This window comes from Nelumbo lutea, chromosome 6 (assembly GCF_056320005.1).
Source record: "Nelumbo lutea isolate HS-2025 chromosome 6, American lotus-T2T, whole genome shotgun sequence".
Lineage (NCBI taxonomy): Eukaryota > Viridiplantae > Streptophyta > Magnoliopsida > Proteales > Nelumbonaceae > Nelumbo > Nelumbo lutea.
In genome coordinates this window covers 64521596-64536536 of record NC_142689.1, presented here as the reverse complement: position 1 = coordinate 64536536, position 14941 = coordinate 64521596, and the positions used below count along the sequence as shown (strand labels likewise).

Below are 14941 nucleotides of genomic sequence, written 5' to 3'. Positions count from 1 at the left end.
TTTAGAAAGGCATGGTTCTAGGAATTCATAAGTGGCATCTTGTAAGCATAAATTGTAACCAATGGGGCATTTTTGGGAAAGTTGGTCAATGGGATTTTGGTTCCCATTGACCAAGAATCTCATCTTCTTTTTTCATATTTATGTGGGTAAATAGCTTTCTCACTTTGGGGGGAAGTTGTCAATACTTGATCGAAAAAAACTACCCCTTCTAATAATGTATTCTTATGGCTAAAATGATCATTGCCTTATTTACCTGGAAAATAAAAGAACATGGTAAATACACTTACACGGATAAGTGTTTCCCAGGAAATACTTACCCAGGTAATTGCATTTACTAGGGTAAGTAACTTACTACGAAAGGGACCTAAGAAAAATTGAGAAATGGCAGCTGCATTTTGCTAAATAACTTCTCTTGTTGAATTTATCGCTATACAAATGAGTTTGCACCAACAGTAGATTAGTACATAAAACAACAAGACTTCTAAGTTGTGACTACCCGCCTGAACAAATGAAAGTATCACCTTATTGATACCATCGTCACAGCTCATCTTTGGGTTTTTTCACAGCAAACCCCTTCTCAACCCATGCAGTATAACCCCCTCCCATGTTGCTGACATGCTTGAAATCCTGCATTGGACAGAGCACATGATTTCTTCTATCTCTATAATATTGTAAATAAATGCACCCATTGGTATGGAAAAACAAAATAAACTTGTTCACAAGAACAACAAGAAAAGAAATAATCAACTTACAGCTTTGATAAGTTCAGTTGACGCATGAAGTGACCGCACCCCACTTAGACATCCCTTCACAGATTCAACCGGATGATGCCATTAATAAACTATATAATAAACTATGGGTCTGTTTGATTCACAGTCCCTTGAAGTTGGATCGCAATGGCCTATTTTTATAGTGTGTTTGGTTCAGAAATAGAAATCAGAATTGGAATAAGCTGAAATGAGAGGGAAGGGGAGTGAATGACCATTACCTCAATTGGGAAATGTCATTCCAGCAGAAATGAGAATGGAATTCCCATTTCGTCTAACAATTTTTTACATTCCTCTTTGCTTTATAAAACAAATTCGTGGTTTAAACTTTCTTGTTTCAATGTATCTTTTCTAATTCCAAACTGGAAAATTTGCTAAACTTCAGTATCACTGGACCCCGATGCTTATTAGACACTTGATTATTATGAGACAGAGTCTGGAATTGATTCCACTGGATTATTATGAGACAGAGTTTGGAATTGATCCCAGATATAAACCAATAAAAGAGAAAGGGGATTACCACAACGAGATGATCATCCTTACTGCAAGCTGCCAAAACCTGCTCCACAAAATGAGGGTTTTTTACTCTGCCTGCATTTGGATCAGCAAAATAAAATGAAATTCATTTTCAGACAAAATCAAAGAAAAACAGGAAAAAAAGAATTAACCATGAAAAACAAAACGAAGGTACCTTCAGCGGTGAATAACATATAAGGAATGTTCAAAGGATTCTCCACATCCACATGAGCATTGTTGAACTCTTCCGTTGTCCTGTTAATACGAACAACGAAACCCTCAGCATTGAAAAAGAGAAGGAGAAAGACCAGAAAAGAAAAAAAGAAAATCTGTAGAAATATCGAACAGCTTCGTCAAGGAAGACGAGAAGAGAAAAGGGCGTTCCCAGCAACCAACCTGACGTCTAGATAGCGGTGGTGGCCAGAACGGAGGAGATCCTTAGCCGCGTGGACATCGATGGTTACAACCTCGGCGAAGCTGCTGCAAACCAAGAAGATAATCCCAAAGAAGAGTATGATCCAAGAAATACCCATTTCGTATTATGGAATTGAACGGTTAATTGCTAGAAATTAACCAGTGTCGTGGTATTTATGTAGGCGGGAGCGAGCGAGCGAGGGAGAGATTTTCCTAATTTCCTGTGTTCAGCCGCCTTCAGCTTCTCCTGTTTCTTACAAAACAAAAGATAAAACGGTGGGCTAAATGCCTAAAATGCTGGTGCCAAGTTTGGGAATGTTTAAAAATTCGTATATATTCCAATAATCATTTATTTTGAGTCGAGACCACATCAATAATCATTTATTGGTATTTGAAAAATAAATCTGAATATTTACTTACTTCTCGAAGTTTATTTGAGAAATCCATTCAGAAAGTAAGAGTTTATTTCATTTTTCGCCTATCTTAATTCACCACATCATTTCGAAAATATCTAATATTCTCTCTATTTGAAATAAGTATGTTTTCACCGCTTTAGAATAAACACTTATATTTTAAATAAGTACTCCCAAACTTGCTTAAATCAAATAGTAATCTGATGTGAAAGCAATCTTATGATTGTACCATATGGAGAAAGCAGTGGCACCTCGTGCTGTTGGTATTTGAACTTTTTCTGTTGGACAAATTTTTAAAAGATAAATTTTTTAAATTATGTTTAGTTGATTGATTAACTATACTTTTGTTATTTGAAAATTGACTGACGCAATCCGTATTGTTTTTACAATTGTCTAAGTATGATCGGTATCGTTAAACATGAACAAAAAGTTTAAAATGTCCGTTTTACCCTTTAACTCAAAGGACAAAGTTACTTTTTTATTCCTTATGTGCGGATTTACTCACAATGGCTGGGTGGCCGCCAATGGCCACCGATATCTGCTCGCTGCAGCTGCCGGTGATGCATGCCCGTTCGATTGAGTATGAATAGGAGAATGATGTCCAAACCAGCAAACGGAACTTCGGCTCGACCAGGTGTAGTAAAACCAAATTTTGTAAGAACCAAAGATGCCACCGCTGCTAAGAGTTGCGGCGGCGGTTCGTTGATGCAAAGAGGCAGGGGACGAGAGAGAGAGAACAAGGAAAATTACACGGAGGGAGGCAAATAAAACCTTACATTAGAAGGACTTCAAGAAGTAGCGTTGGGTAGAGGGGGTTTGTTCTGGTTCCTCGAAGCCATTCGAAACCCAGAGATCCGTCTCTTTTTCTGCTCTCCGTCTCCCTAACTCTTGCTCTCTCACTCGTCTCATAATGGGCTCATGAAGTGCGTCTTCACCGTTATTCCCGCTGCTGCCTTCAAGAAAATGTCCTCTCAGCTCGAAAATTCCATTGACGATGTATCTTGGCTCCTCCACATCTCTGCTTCCGCAGATGACCGTGACGACGAGTATCTCGGCCTTCTTTCGATCGCTGCTAACGAACCCATCCTCTACTTATATGGGAACAGATCGTTACCCTCTACACGGGATCTCTTGATGATAGATCTGATGCGGCCACCTCTCTCGTATCGCTCGTCCGCGACAACGATAGATATAAGCTCATAATCGATGAAGGTGGAGTGGCGCCCCTTCTGAAATTGGCTAAAGAAGGCAAATCGGAAGGTCAAGAGAATGCTGCCTAGCAATTGGTCTTCTTGGTCTTGACCCGCTTCGGGTTCTGCGTTCCCTTTGGCTTCTTCCTTCTACTCAATTGACAATAATATCCTCTACGAAGCCCTGCGAAAACCCTAGAAATGGATGGTGATGACAATCACAGGAAGACTGTCTTCGTTATTATCAGTTCTACGGTGAACCGTGGCTCTTTGGCCCTTAAGACTCTGGTTAGTGAAGTTCAAAAACCCTAGATGGCGATGGTGGCTTCGTTGGGCGAAGGAGGTGAAAAGAGAGAAAGAGAAAGAGAGAGAGAGGGGAGAGTTTGTTAGCTCGGGAGCTCAATGGAGGGTTGATCTTGATAAGAATGTTGATTTGTGAACCGATTTTGTGTTGACGGAGATGGTCGGAGGAAGATAAAGGGAAGAGAGAGGTCGGAGGAGGGAAGGGGGTGTTAGGTCGAGAGGAAGAGGATGAGGGTAATATTGGATTTTAAAAAAATTTAAATGTGACGTGGTATCACGTGTGTACAGGTTTTGACTAAATACTAACGGGTAGATTGTCAGAACAGAAATAAGAAATAATAGGATAGTATTAGTCAATTTTTAAACAGTTAACTAAATTATAAGAATAGTTTAAAAAAATTTACATTTTTTAAAATTATCTTTATAGTTTAGCTAATAAACTAGTTTTATCTTTACTGTTTATATATTATTTTTAAATATTTTGAATTTTTTTGACAATTATCTTAGAATACCCTTCTTTCCGTCACATTAATGCCACATAATTAATATATATTTTTTTAAAATTCTTAAAATACCCTCTTATCTAAATCCACTCCATCTCTATATCTGTCTTCCTCCCCGCCACCGGAATCCACCTTATTCTCGAAGAAACAGAACCGTAACTCAGGTGGTCCTGCCTAAAACCTTCGATTTAAAGGGGACTAAATCTGGGCACAAATGCGTAAATGGCACAAAAACATGCCGTAATCTCGGAAAAAATGATGGGTAGTGAAATCAGATCCTGGTTGAGTCAGAAAATACATGCCAGTGCCGTTGCCGCGCGGGTGGCCATGGTTGAGTCGGAACATACTATATCGACACGTAAAGTGGACATAGTGGCTTTCCTGGCGAGAATATGTTGGTAACGAACACGGCAGAAAAGCAATGAAGCAATGAAGAGGGAAAAGGTCGAAAGGGTATTAGACTTTTATAGCCAGGATTTCGATCACAGGGTCAGGAAGAAAAACACTGTTCGGGGGCATGGAGTGGGTACTTGGGTAACCCCATGAAACAACCTCGCACTCAGAAGCTTTTATAGAGAAGGAGGGATGTGATTTTCGGACGATATGAAAGAGTGAAGAAAGGTTATTTTTGTTAATCACCTTTTCTTTTCATTCTTGTTGTGGGTTTTATTTTGAATTCGCCGCGGAAGCCAAGAGCTGTTCCGACCTGATCAACGCAAAGATCACTTGGGCATTACCTTGATCACAACCTTTGATGGTCCATTTCAGCCAACACAACCGAAAACAGATCTGAAGCCGCTCCATCTCTTCGCGAGAAAGTCGAATATACCGTTGGGGGGAGATGATGCCTTCAACACGTTTTTCGGCGAGATAGGCCGGCGAAGCACATTCCCCTGCTGTGTTCTTGAATCTTGAATCCACTGTCATCTACTCTTAGTTGATTATGGCAAGAAATCCAAGCTCAGCTTCTCGGTGTACCCATCCCCTCAGGTTTCGACCTCTGTTGTCGAACCCTGCTACTACACCCATCATGGAATTCGAGTTGAGGAAGAACAGGTCACTCCTGGCCTTTGCAAATGAGGAAGAACCGGTCGTCAAAAGGTGTTCGAGTTTGATGACCTCGCCCACGCATCCGATCTCTACAGTTCCGGCGGTTCTCCTACGGCACCGGGGAACATAATTATTGGGAGAGGGAAGAGGGGAAGTTCAAGAGAAACACTATAGTCTGCAATAATTGGAAAAATAAATAATAAAACAAAAAACACCACTACTGTCTCTCATCACTTGTCACTCTATATAAATCAGACCAGTCTGCTCTGTTTTCAAATAAGCACAAGAGAGAGAAAATATAGAGTAATATAATGGAGGGAAGAAGCTGTTCTACCGTCCACCAGCGATGGTTGCACCTTTGATACACACTCCCTTCCTTTTTCGATCTATAATCTCTCTCCTCCCTTTTTCTCTTTTATTTTAAAAATTTGAAGAACTGTAATGGATAAAGTAGTCTTTTCATCTATCTTTAGCGGACGTTAACGAAAAAAGGTTTTTGACAATTATTAAAAGAACTTAAGGATGTTTCGAATGGTAGCCGTTTTTCAGAAAAACGATGCCACATGGGATTCATATGCACTTCAATAAACACCTATATATATTTCAATCAATTATTAAAAAATAGGGTATGTCTCAAAAATTAGGACCTTATTAACATCCGTGAACCATTTCTTTTAATGATTGACTGATATATATTCTACGTGATATTTACCTGTTAATACATACATAAAAAACAGTGATGAAAATTACCTTATCAAACATTATAATATTATTCATAACAGAAATATTTTTTTATAAAAAACTAGTGATAAAAACATGAGCATTTTTCTTAAAAATCAATTTCCATAAGCGCCACACTTCAAACACCATATAAAATGGTAAAGGTAATTTAAGAAATTTATCCTTTTCTATTTTTTATATGAATTGCAATGCTATTTATCGCTTGCCGTAGCATGCACTCGTGCAGCAGCGGTATTATGTCCAACCGATTGGCGATACTGCGGTAGGCGGTAGCCAGGACTCGGGAAAAAACATTGGTGGAATTGTCCTGTGGTCTGGACGGTCCATTTAGAACTCAAGAAAGAGCCAGAGTCCAGAGAGGTCGCGCTGTAGGGATTTGTCCGAACGCGTTGGAAGTAGAAACCAGAACCTGGCAAGTGGTTGACTGGTTGTTCAAATCCTATTAAAGGTGCATAGCTTTGATCCAACACCGGGCCCCACTGGCCCACCGGTTATTTCCACGTGAAGATGAACTAGCCCACCGGATAGTATTCATACATACACCCAAGAAGAAGTGGTGGTGAGCTGGGCATACTGAGGTATCAACGGGAGTCCGAATCTGTTTCAGGGAGAGCGCTTTATTTAATAATTTTATTTTTATTTAATGTTGATTAATAAAAAATGATTATTGTTAATTAAATATAAATAAATATTTTTAATAAGTTTAATTTTATTAATAATTTTTATTCTTTTTATTATTTTTAAATGAAATTTTGATTAACTTTAAACAAATAAAAATAATTATAAAAGTTAATATTTTTATTAATTCTACTAATAATTAACAAGTATATAGAAATGACAATAGGGTGGGTTCGGGCAAGGCATCTCATCCCTTTCCTTGCCCCATAATCAACACACTCTATTCCATCCCTACCTTGTCCCCAGTGTTATGTGGGTTTAGGGCAAGGTAACCACTCCTCAATGTAGGGTATGTTTAGGGGAAAGGCATCATACTCCTCATCAAGGATGGAGAATCCTCGAATTTCCCTGCCCCGTCCCCAGTACTGGGCAGGTTCAAGTAGAGGTGTAAATTAGGTCGTGTTGGGTCGGCACAACACGACCCACATGTGCCCCGCGCAAAGTGCGAGTCATGTCGTACTGGCTCACGAGGTGTCCCGGGCCGTGCCTCCCTTCTCTAGGATAATTTGGGGGTCGGTTTGGCATGACCCATGGCCCGAACCCGCACGGGCTCGTGCTGTGCCATGGGTCGGGCTAGTCCATGGGTCGGGCCTTGGGCCAGGCCATGCCGCACACCAAGCCAAGCTCAAGGCAAGGCACCCACGGTTAGACCGGATAGGGAACCGTTCTGGGGTCGAACGGTTTGACTGATCGGTTTGAACGGATGACCTCCTTTGATAAAAAAAAAAAGAAAAAAAGGCCAAAACTATTGTCAAGGTTGACGGTTCGACCGCCCAGGTCAGCGGTTTGCTAACTAAATAAACGGTTTTTGGACAAAAAGTGGTTTTGAGGTGAAACGGTGTCTTGTTCCTATTTTTTCTACTCTAACCATCTGGTTTGATCCAGTTTTAAAAACACTATCCCCGTCAACCCAATATTCAATTTAATGATAGAAATGATCAAAATGATATATTGAGTATCAACCACATGGTAAAATTCTAAAAGTACACTAAATTGTCTTTAATATTCAAAAAAGTAATTTTATGAAAATTTATTGTACTTGTGTAATTTTGAAAATTTATTCAAATTTATTTATTTATTTATTAAATAATTTATTTTATTTTAAATGGTTATTTACAGAATTATACTAATTTATCTTATAATTTCTATTATAAACTAACCAATAATTTTCTTTTTCCAATATTATACTTATTTATCTTAATAATTTGTGTGATTATTTGTTCAAATTATAGTTTTCCATTTCCCATAGTCATTTATCTTTAATAATTTTCAATCATTTTCAATGAAAATTACATAATTTTTCAATGGTTTTCCATAATCTATCAAATGTAATAAATTTTCTTAAAATTTCCAAAATATTCTAATAATTTTTTTATAATTATTTAATGCATTTTAAATAAACTTTCAAATACTTTATATCTTTTATTTTCAAAAATGTTATTTTATGAAAATTTTATTGCATTTGTGTAACTATAGGGATTTATTGAAAAATTTTTAACTATTATTAAATATATATTTTTATTTGGTAGTTTACTAACAAAATTACACTAGTTTATCTTTTATTTTTCAATATAAATTAATTAATAATTTCATTTTCTAATATTATAATATTTTGTTCCCCCATTTGTATTTGGTTATTAATTATAATAATAACAATAACTAAAATTTTATACTTTTTGATAATTGTTAAATATAATTCTCAATTTTATAGAAATTAGTTAAAGAGTTTTCAATTTCTATAAACTGTTGTTAATGAGTTAATTAATAACAATATTTATTAATTTTTGGTAATTTACTAGTCGTACTAATAAGAATATTTAATTTTTGGTAATTTACTAACTGTATTTATTAACTTTTGGTAATAACAATATTTAATACTCATTGAATATGGATGTGATTAAATATTAACCATATTTAACTATTTATTAATTATTATGAATATTTTAAATGAGGGAGAGTGGATATAGATTAGGGGGGATGCAGTTTAGGAATTGATTAGGGAGTGGGGCAACATGATACTTTCCTATTGGTTTAAATTAGATACCTTAGGAGAGAGATTGTAGGAATATTTTTAGGTAGTTGGGTGACATGGCTTAATGGGAGTGGTGGGAAGGGGAGAGGAGAGAAAGTCAAAGAGAATGCAAGGTGGGGATAATGGATCAAAGAGAGGCATGGTGATGAGGACCCGTGCGATGTAGGGGCTTTGTTAAGAGAAAGTTAAAGAATAGAAATACATAAGAGTATATAAATCTTTTATATTTTAACTTTTTAATAAACAATCTGATCAAACTCAACCCGAGTTGGTTGGTTTTCTAGTATTTTAGATCGGCTTTGGTTTAATAAATATATTTTAATATTTTATATTTTAAATTTAATTTTTTAATATGGGAAAGTAGAAAATTTCACATATTTCTTAGTCTAAAATATTTTATATCATAGATTTAATTTTTGTAATTTATTTTTTAATAATATCATTGTAATTTAAAGTTATTTTTTAAGTTTAAATCTTTTGAACAAACAAACTAAACCAAAAATAGACTCAAATTGATACAACCCGAGTTAGTGGGTTTTCACTAATGGTCAATTGGTTTCGAGTGACAGACTGCAGAATTGACCAGATCAATTTGGTTGGTGAAACAACCTACAACTGAATTTGAACCAATCATTGAACACTCATAATTTCAACTAAATTTATAATCTAATCTCTAATAAATAACAATAGTTTAATCTCCAATAATTATTGAAAATTTATAGCAAACTTACACAATCATTGGAAATAATTTTATAATGAAAATATAATAGATATGTAATAAAAAAATAATAATTATAAAAATATAATAAATACTAAAAATATACTAAATTAGTTAATAAATAGTGTAATCTCAAATAATAGTTTAATCTCTAATAAGTATTGATCCATAAATTATAAAAAAATATATAATTACTAAAATTAAATTTATAAAAAAATACGATAAATTAAATTTCAAAAGTTAAATAATAGTTGTTTAATCTGCAATAATTATTGATAAATTTCTATTAAATAATAAAAAAAATAGATTTATAAATAATTATTGAAAGCACATTTATAAAAAGAAAATACATAATTATTGAAAATAAAATAAATATTAATTATAGTATATATAAATATATAATGAATATACACTATTATTGTAAAATTATTACTAATAAATATAATTTTTTTGATTGTTATTTTCTATAATTATTAATTGATATAAATGAAATTATTTATTTGCAATATTATTTAGTTATTGAAACAATATTGTTATTTAAATTCTTAAAATATTAATTATTTATTGAATTTAATAATCCATAAAATTATAATTGTACTATTATTACATAATTCGTTATTAATTTTGTAAAATATTAAATTATTATTAATATGAATGTTATGAATTCTATTATAATTATTTTTCTACTTTGAAGATTTTTTTTTGAATTTATTATTTCCACTGTTGAAAAATTTGTCATGTTAAATATTTTGTTATTTAAATATTTAAATAATATGTAAACTATTTAAAATGTTTCATTATTTGAATTTTATTTATTTTATTGTTCTTACATAATATTAAATATTTTGTTATATTATTTAGCTATTTTTAATGTTTGTTGTTTAAGATTTTTAGTTATTGAAATATTTAAATAATGTGTTATTTTTAATTTTTAATTTTATTATTTGAATAACACTTAAATTGAATAGTTCATAAAATTATAATTTATATTGTTACTAAATAATTTCATGATGGATTTTGTAAAAATATTGAATTATTAATAATGTGAATATTATCAAATCTATTAATTTATTGTGTTTTAAATAGAATTTTAAATTTAGTATATAATTTCGTTATGACATTTAATTAGTTTTGAATTTTTTTAATTGAAACTTTCTTTAGATAAATATATATAAAAAGTGGGGTAGAGGATAAATAGGAATTAAAGATAATTTAGTAGAGAATCTCTAGGAAGGGGGGTTTGAAGAAAGGAGAGGTATGGTGACGTGGACATACCAATTTTAATTATATATATATATATATATATATATATATATAGATTAAAAAATTTTCATTATTTGAATTTTATTTATTTTAATGTTATTATGTAATATTAAACATTTTGTTATATTATTTATCTATTTTTAATGTTTTTTATTTAAGATTTTTAGTTATTGAAATATTTAAATAATGTTTGATTTTTTAATGTTAAATTTTTATTATTTAAATAACATTTAAATTGAATAATTCATAAAATTATAATTTATATTGTTACTACATAATTTCATAGTGGATTTTGTAAAAATATTGAATTATTAATAATATGAATATTATTAAATCTATTAATTTTTTTGTGTTTTGAATAAATATTTTAAATTTAGTTTATAATTTCGTTATAACATTTAAATAGTTCTGAATTTTTTTAATTGAAACTTTGTTTAGATAGATATAAATAAAATGTGGGGTAGAGAATAAATAATAACTAGAGATAGTTTAGGAGAGAATCTCTCTACTAAATTAGAGATAATTTAAGAGATAGATAGGAGTTAAAATAGGAATTAGAGACAATTTAGGAGGAAGTGGGGGAAAGTGGTGCTATTTGGCTAAACATTAGAAAAACAAATCCCTCTTTCTTTTTGGTTGTTAGAAATAGTTAAGCAATATGCTGATTTACTTATTGGTTTAATGGGTAATTATGTGGAACTAAAGAAATAAAAAATTCAAAAAAATAGAAAATTAGGAAGGAGGTTTGAAGCAAGGAGAGGTATGGTGATGTGGATATATATATATGGGGAGATGTTCTCAATACAAGGTGGGGTGTGGCTGTGAGGTCAGTGTGAAGCACACTTTATGAGGAGCTCCCATACAACGGAGGTACCCCATCACCCAACTCAGGTGTAGAAGGGATTTGGTCCCAAGTCTCCACGAGACCTTACGAACTAGCTGATTGGCACCTTGTACATTTAATGGAACTCATTCAGTCTTGTGTTCATATGTTCTCACAGTCACTTGCAATTGTGTATTGGACAAGGTTCAAAGTATCGATACGTATTGGCCCATATTGGCCGATATGTATTGTTTCGGGACCCCTCTGATATGCTCCTATAGTGGATGTATCGAGGGTTTGACCGGTTTCAGGGGGTGGAGGGGCCCCAAACCGCCCCCCCTGAATCAGTTTTAGAAATAAAAAAAAAAACAGTACTGATTCACCCAATACACCCCTACCGGCATATCAAGTGTATCGATATTTTGAACCTTGGTATTAGGAATATCATCATACTTATATACTTTTATTCATAGGGAGATATTCCTAATTCACAGCTACAAGTGGATGTGAGAATGATGTAAGCACCATTTTGTGAGTACTGAAATCAGATCTCAGTTTAATGGACTTGGAATGTTATTATATCCAAGTACGGACGCTGGGTTTATTGCATCATAAGCATGAAAATTTAGAGCTCAAGAATTTAAAATTGAGAATCACCTTATTCTCAATGTACTTCAGCTAATTAGGGTTGCAAATGGATCGAATCATGATCTGATCCAAAGTTTGACCCCATTTTTTCCAGATTTGAATATCTCCAATTTGGATCTTTGGATTAAACCAGATCAGATAATAGCATCCGATTAGAAATCGGTTCAAATTCTGATCACCCTCTATCCAATTTGAGAAGATCTAATCCGATATATATGTTATGTATTTATAAATATATTATTTATATTGCATTTTTGTAAATTTGTTATATTATTTATTTTTATAAAAACATGTGTATATGACGAAAATAGTTAAAATGATACTTGTATTTTTTTATTTAAATTGTTATATTTTATTTTTCTTTTAATAATTTATTACTTTTTAAAAAAATTAAATCGGATTAAATCATATTTGAATATCTGACTTGCCTGTCGGATTCAAATTTGAATCCCCTATTTGTAAAATCTGATTAGATCTTTCGATCGGATTGAATCTACTATTTATAGTATCAAATTGGATTCAAAAATACTATGATTCTAATCCGATTCATTTGCATCTCTACAGCTAATTGATCTATACCTATATTTCACAAATAGATCCAGTCATCTAGAATAAACTATTCTTCTAACAACAATGACAAGAAGGGTCTTCGCTCTCTAGACAGAGTCTGCTGTATGTATCTTTGACAAGGTCATGTTCGCACACTTGACAGAATGTTCCCCACTTTGTCAGCCATGACTCCGCACAGGATGTGTGAAATTTTGCGACAAATTTTCAAGTTAATTTGTTGCAATAACAAAATACTTGTCAATGATGGACAGAAGCTGTTTTTGTCATGTTGAATAACCGTTTAATTGATATTGTTGCCCAACGACCACTTCAAAAGTATGGGCAATTTCTGACATTAAAAGTTCAAAAACCTTGTAAAAAGAATCCATATATAAATAGATTTAACTCAAAATACTCTCAACAAAACAGAATTGACGATTAAATTCAAAACACCTACGTGGTTCTGTCATGGCCCTTTGTTTCAAGGTTTTAAAAACTGACCTGGAAATGGAATTGTTCTAGTTACCGGTTTTCGGGTCAGTGGTTCGACTGTCTGGATTGAATGGTTTGAACAGTTTGCATTAGGGAAAATATTTATATAATAAAAGAGAAATGGAGAAAGGATTGTCGATTGAGAAAGAAAAAAAAAGAAAGAAGAAAAGAAGGAAAGAAAGAAAGGAAGGAGAAAAGAAAAAAAAAAAGGAGAGAAAGGAAAAGAAGGAAGGAAGAAGAAGGAAGAGGAGGAGGAGGAGGATTCGACGCTCTCCGGAGACAATAATGACGATGGTGGCAAAGCGGCGGTAACAAATGCAGATCTGAGTTCTCGGATCTCAAATCCGAGATCGATTTCTCTGCAACGTTTAGATCTATAGTCTTCTTCTTCTTCTTCTTCTTCTTCTTCTTCTTCTCTCTTTCTCTCTTTCTGTGTGTGTGTGTGTATTGGATTTCAGATCTGAGTTCGTGTCTCGGACTATTAGTTTCTCCCTTCTCTACAACTTTTTTAAACCATGAACTGCTATCCGGGTCAAACAAGTCGATGGTTCAATCGCCCGAGTCAGCGGTTTTCTAACAAAGTCAACGGTTTTTTACCCAAGAACGGGTTAGGGTGAAACAGAGCCGATTTTCGGGCTGAACCATCTGACCGTCTAGATCAACGGTGATTCAAAAACATTGGTTTGTTTAGTAGAAGCAGTTATGGTACCAATGATTATTAGATTTAAAAAGGGGAAAATTCCACTTTAATATCCTAAACTTTGGGGCTAATGTCAAGTTAGTACTCGAATTTTCAAATATATCACTACAATACTCAAACTTTCAAAAAGTGTTAAGTTAGTCCTTATCGACCATAAGTTATCTTATCATGTGAAGATATGTGTAACTTAAAATTTTTGAAAATGTAAAAACTACCTTTTAAGACTATTCATTGTTTTTTACTTGGCTTTCTCTGTTAATCTATTTATGGGTTGCTTGAAGTTCTAAGACCTTGGGGAACTATTGTTCTCGACCTTTTTTAGACTGAGAATAGAGGTAGAGAGGCGAGGGCCTTAAGAAAATCAGTACCTCAGACTCGATAATATCACTTCAAAATCGGTCGTAGGAGAACTTGAAAGCATGTTTCTCTAAATTTTAGAAATCCCAACAACCATTTTTGTGTTTTTCGTAAGAAATAGAGCCTAGACAACTCCCATATTGGATTACTACAACAACTTGAAGAGAGGGATGCCTAACATCTCCCTCTCCCAATTTTTGAGATATAAAACTCTTGGTTAGTGCATTTCCTAGCAAAGAACGAAATCAATATCAAATCAAGTAAATCAAATTTCAAATATGAAAACGCGGGTCCATTTCCTCTGAAAAATGAGTAGTGGCTCCATTTCTTTGAGCCGGCCATGAGCTTCACGAAACTCACAGAAGTATGGAATTCTCATTTGGTATGTGCAAAAAATTGTAAAGCAAGTTTGAAGACAATTGTGACAACCCCTCTAGACAAGGCTAACAGTCTTTAAAAGAAAATTGGTTAGTATTGTAGCAAATTGAGTAGGTAGAATAAGGACTTTGGAATAGGGGTGGCAAATGGGTGGGTTGGGTTGGGTTGGATTAGGTTGGGTAAGGGTTGAATACCAATCCACCCATATTGACCCATCAACCCACCATAACCTATCATCAATCTTTGTTAATGGGTTACAATCCACCCTGATCCTCAATAACCTTCACCTATACATATTGACCCACTTACCCACCCATACTAGCCCTTACCCATCAATCTTTGTTAATGGGTTACGTCGTGATTGTGACATGATAGATACGAGTTGGCTCAACTCGTTTATTGGAGA

The 14941-nt window shown here is 33.7% G+C and overlaps 1 protein-coding gene across 4 annotated transcripts; it reads right to left on the bottom strand.

Annotated features, from left to right (window-relative positions):
• Window positions 1-393: 393 nt before the first annotated feature.
• On the bottom strand, window positions 394-5597 carry LOC148849273 (thiosulfate sulfurtransferase 18-like). Of its 4 annotated transcripts, XM_088951170.1 has the most exons (7): window positions 5491-5597; window positions 2616-5265; window positions 1680-1950; window positions 1459-1538; window positions 1288-1358; window positions 753-806; window positions 394-627 (listed from the first exon to the last, which is right to left on the bottom strand). In XM_088951170.1, the coding sequence occupies exons 3-7, from the start codon at window positions 1814-1816 to the stop codon at window positions 538-540; spliced, it is 432 nt and encodes a 143-aa protein (XP_088807296.1). In that variant the 5' UTR covers window positions 1817-1950; window positions 2616-5265; window positions 5491-5597; the 3' UTR covers window positions 394-537. The 4 variants fall into 4 exon arrangements, with proteins under 4 accessions (XP_088807296.1, XP_088807298.1, XP_088807299.1 ...); XM_088951172.1 differs by lacking the exon at window positions 5491-5597 and having other exon boundaries at window positions 1680-1944; window positions 2616-3871; XM_088951173.1 differs by lacking the exons at window positions 2616-5265; window positions 5491-5597 and adding an exon at window positions 2118-2195.
• Between the last annotated feature and the right edge of the window lie 9344 nt (window positions 5598-14941).

Bases quoted from the DNA above. Each gene is read 5' to 3' on its own strand.
- LOC148849273 (XM_088951170.1), bottom strand. From the start codon at position 1,816: ATGGGTATTTCTTGGATCATACTCTTCTTTGGGATTATCTTCTTGGTT. The intron at 1,359-1,458 runs GTACCTTCGTTT...ATCCAAATGCAG, and splicing joins TATGTTATTCACCGCTGAAG to GCAGAGTAAAAAACCCTCAT. The intron at 807-1,287 runs GTAATCCCCTTT...GAATCTGTGAAG, and splicing joins AGGATGATCATCTCGTTGTG to GGATGTCTAAGTGGGGTGCG.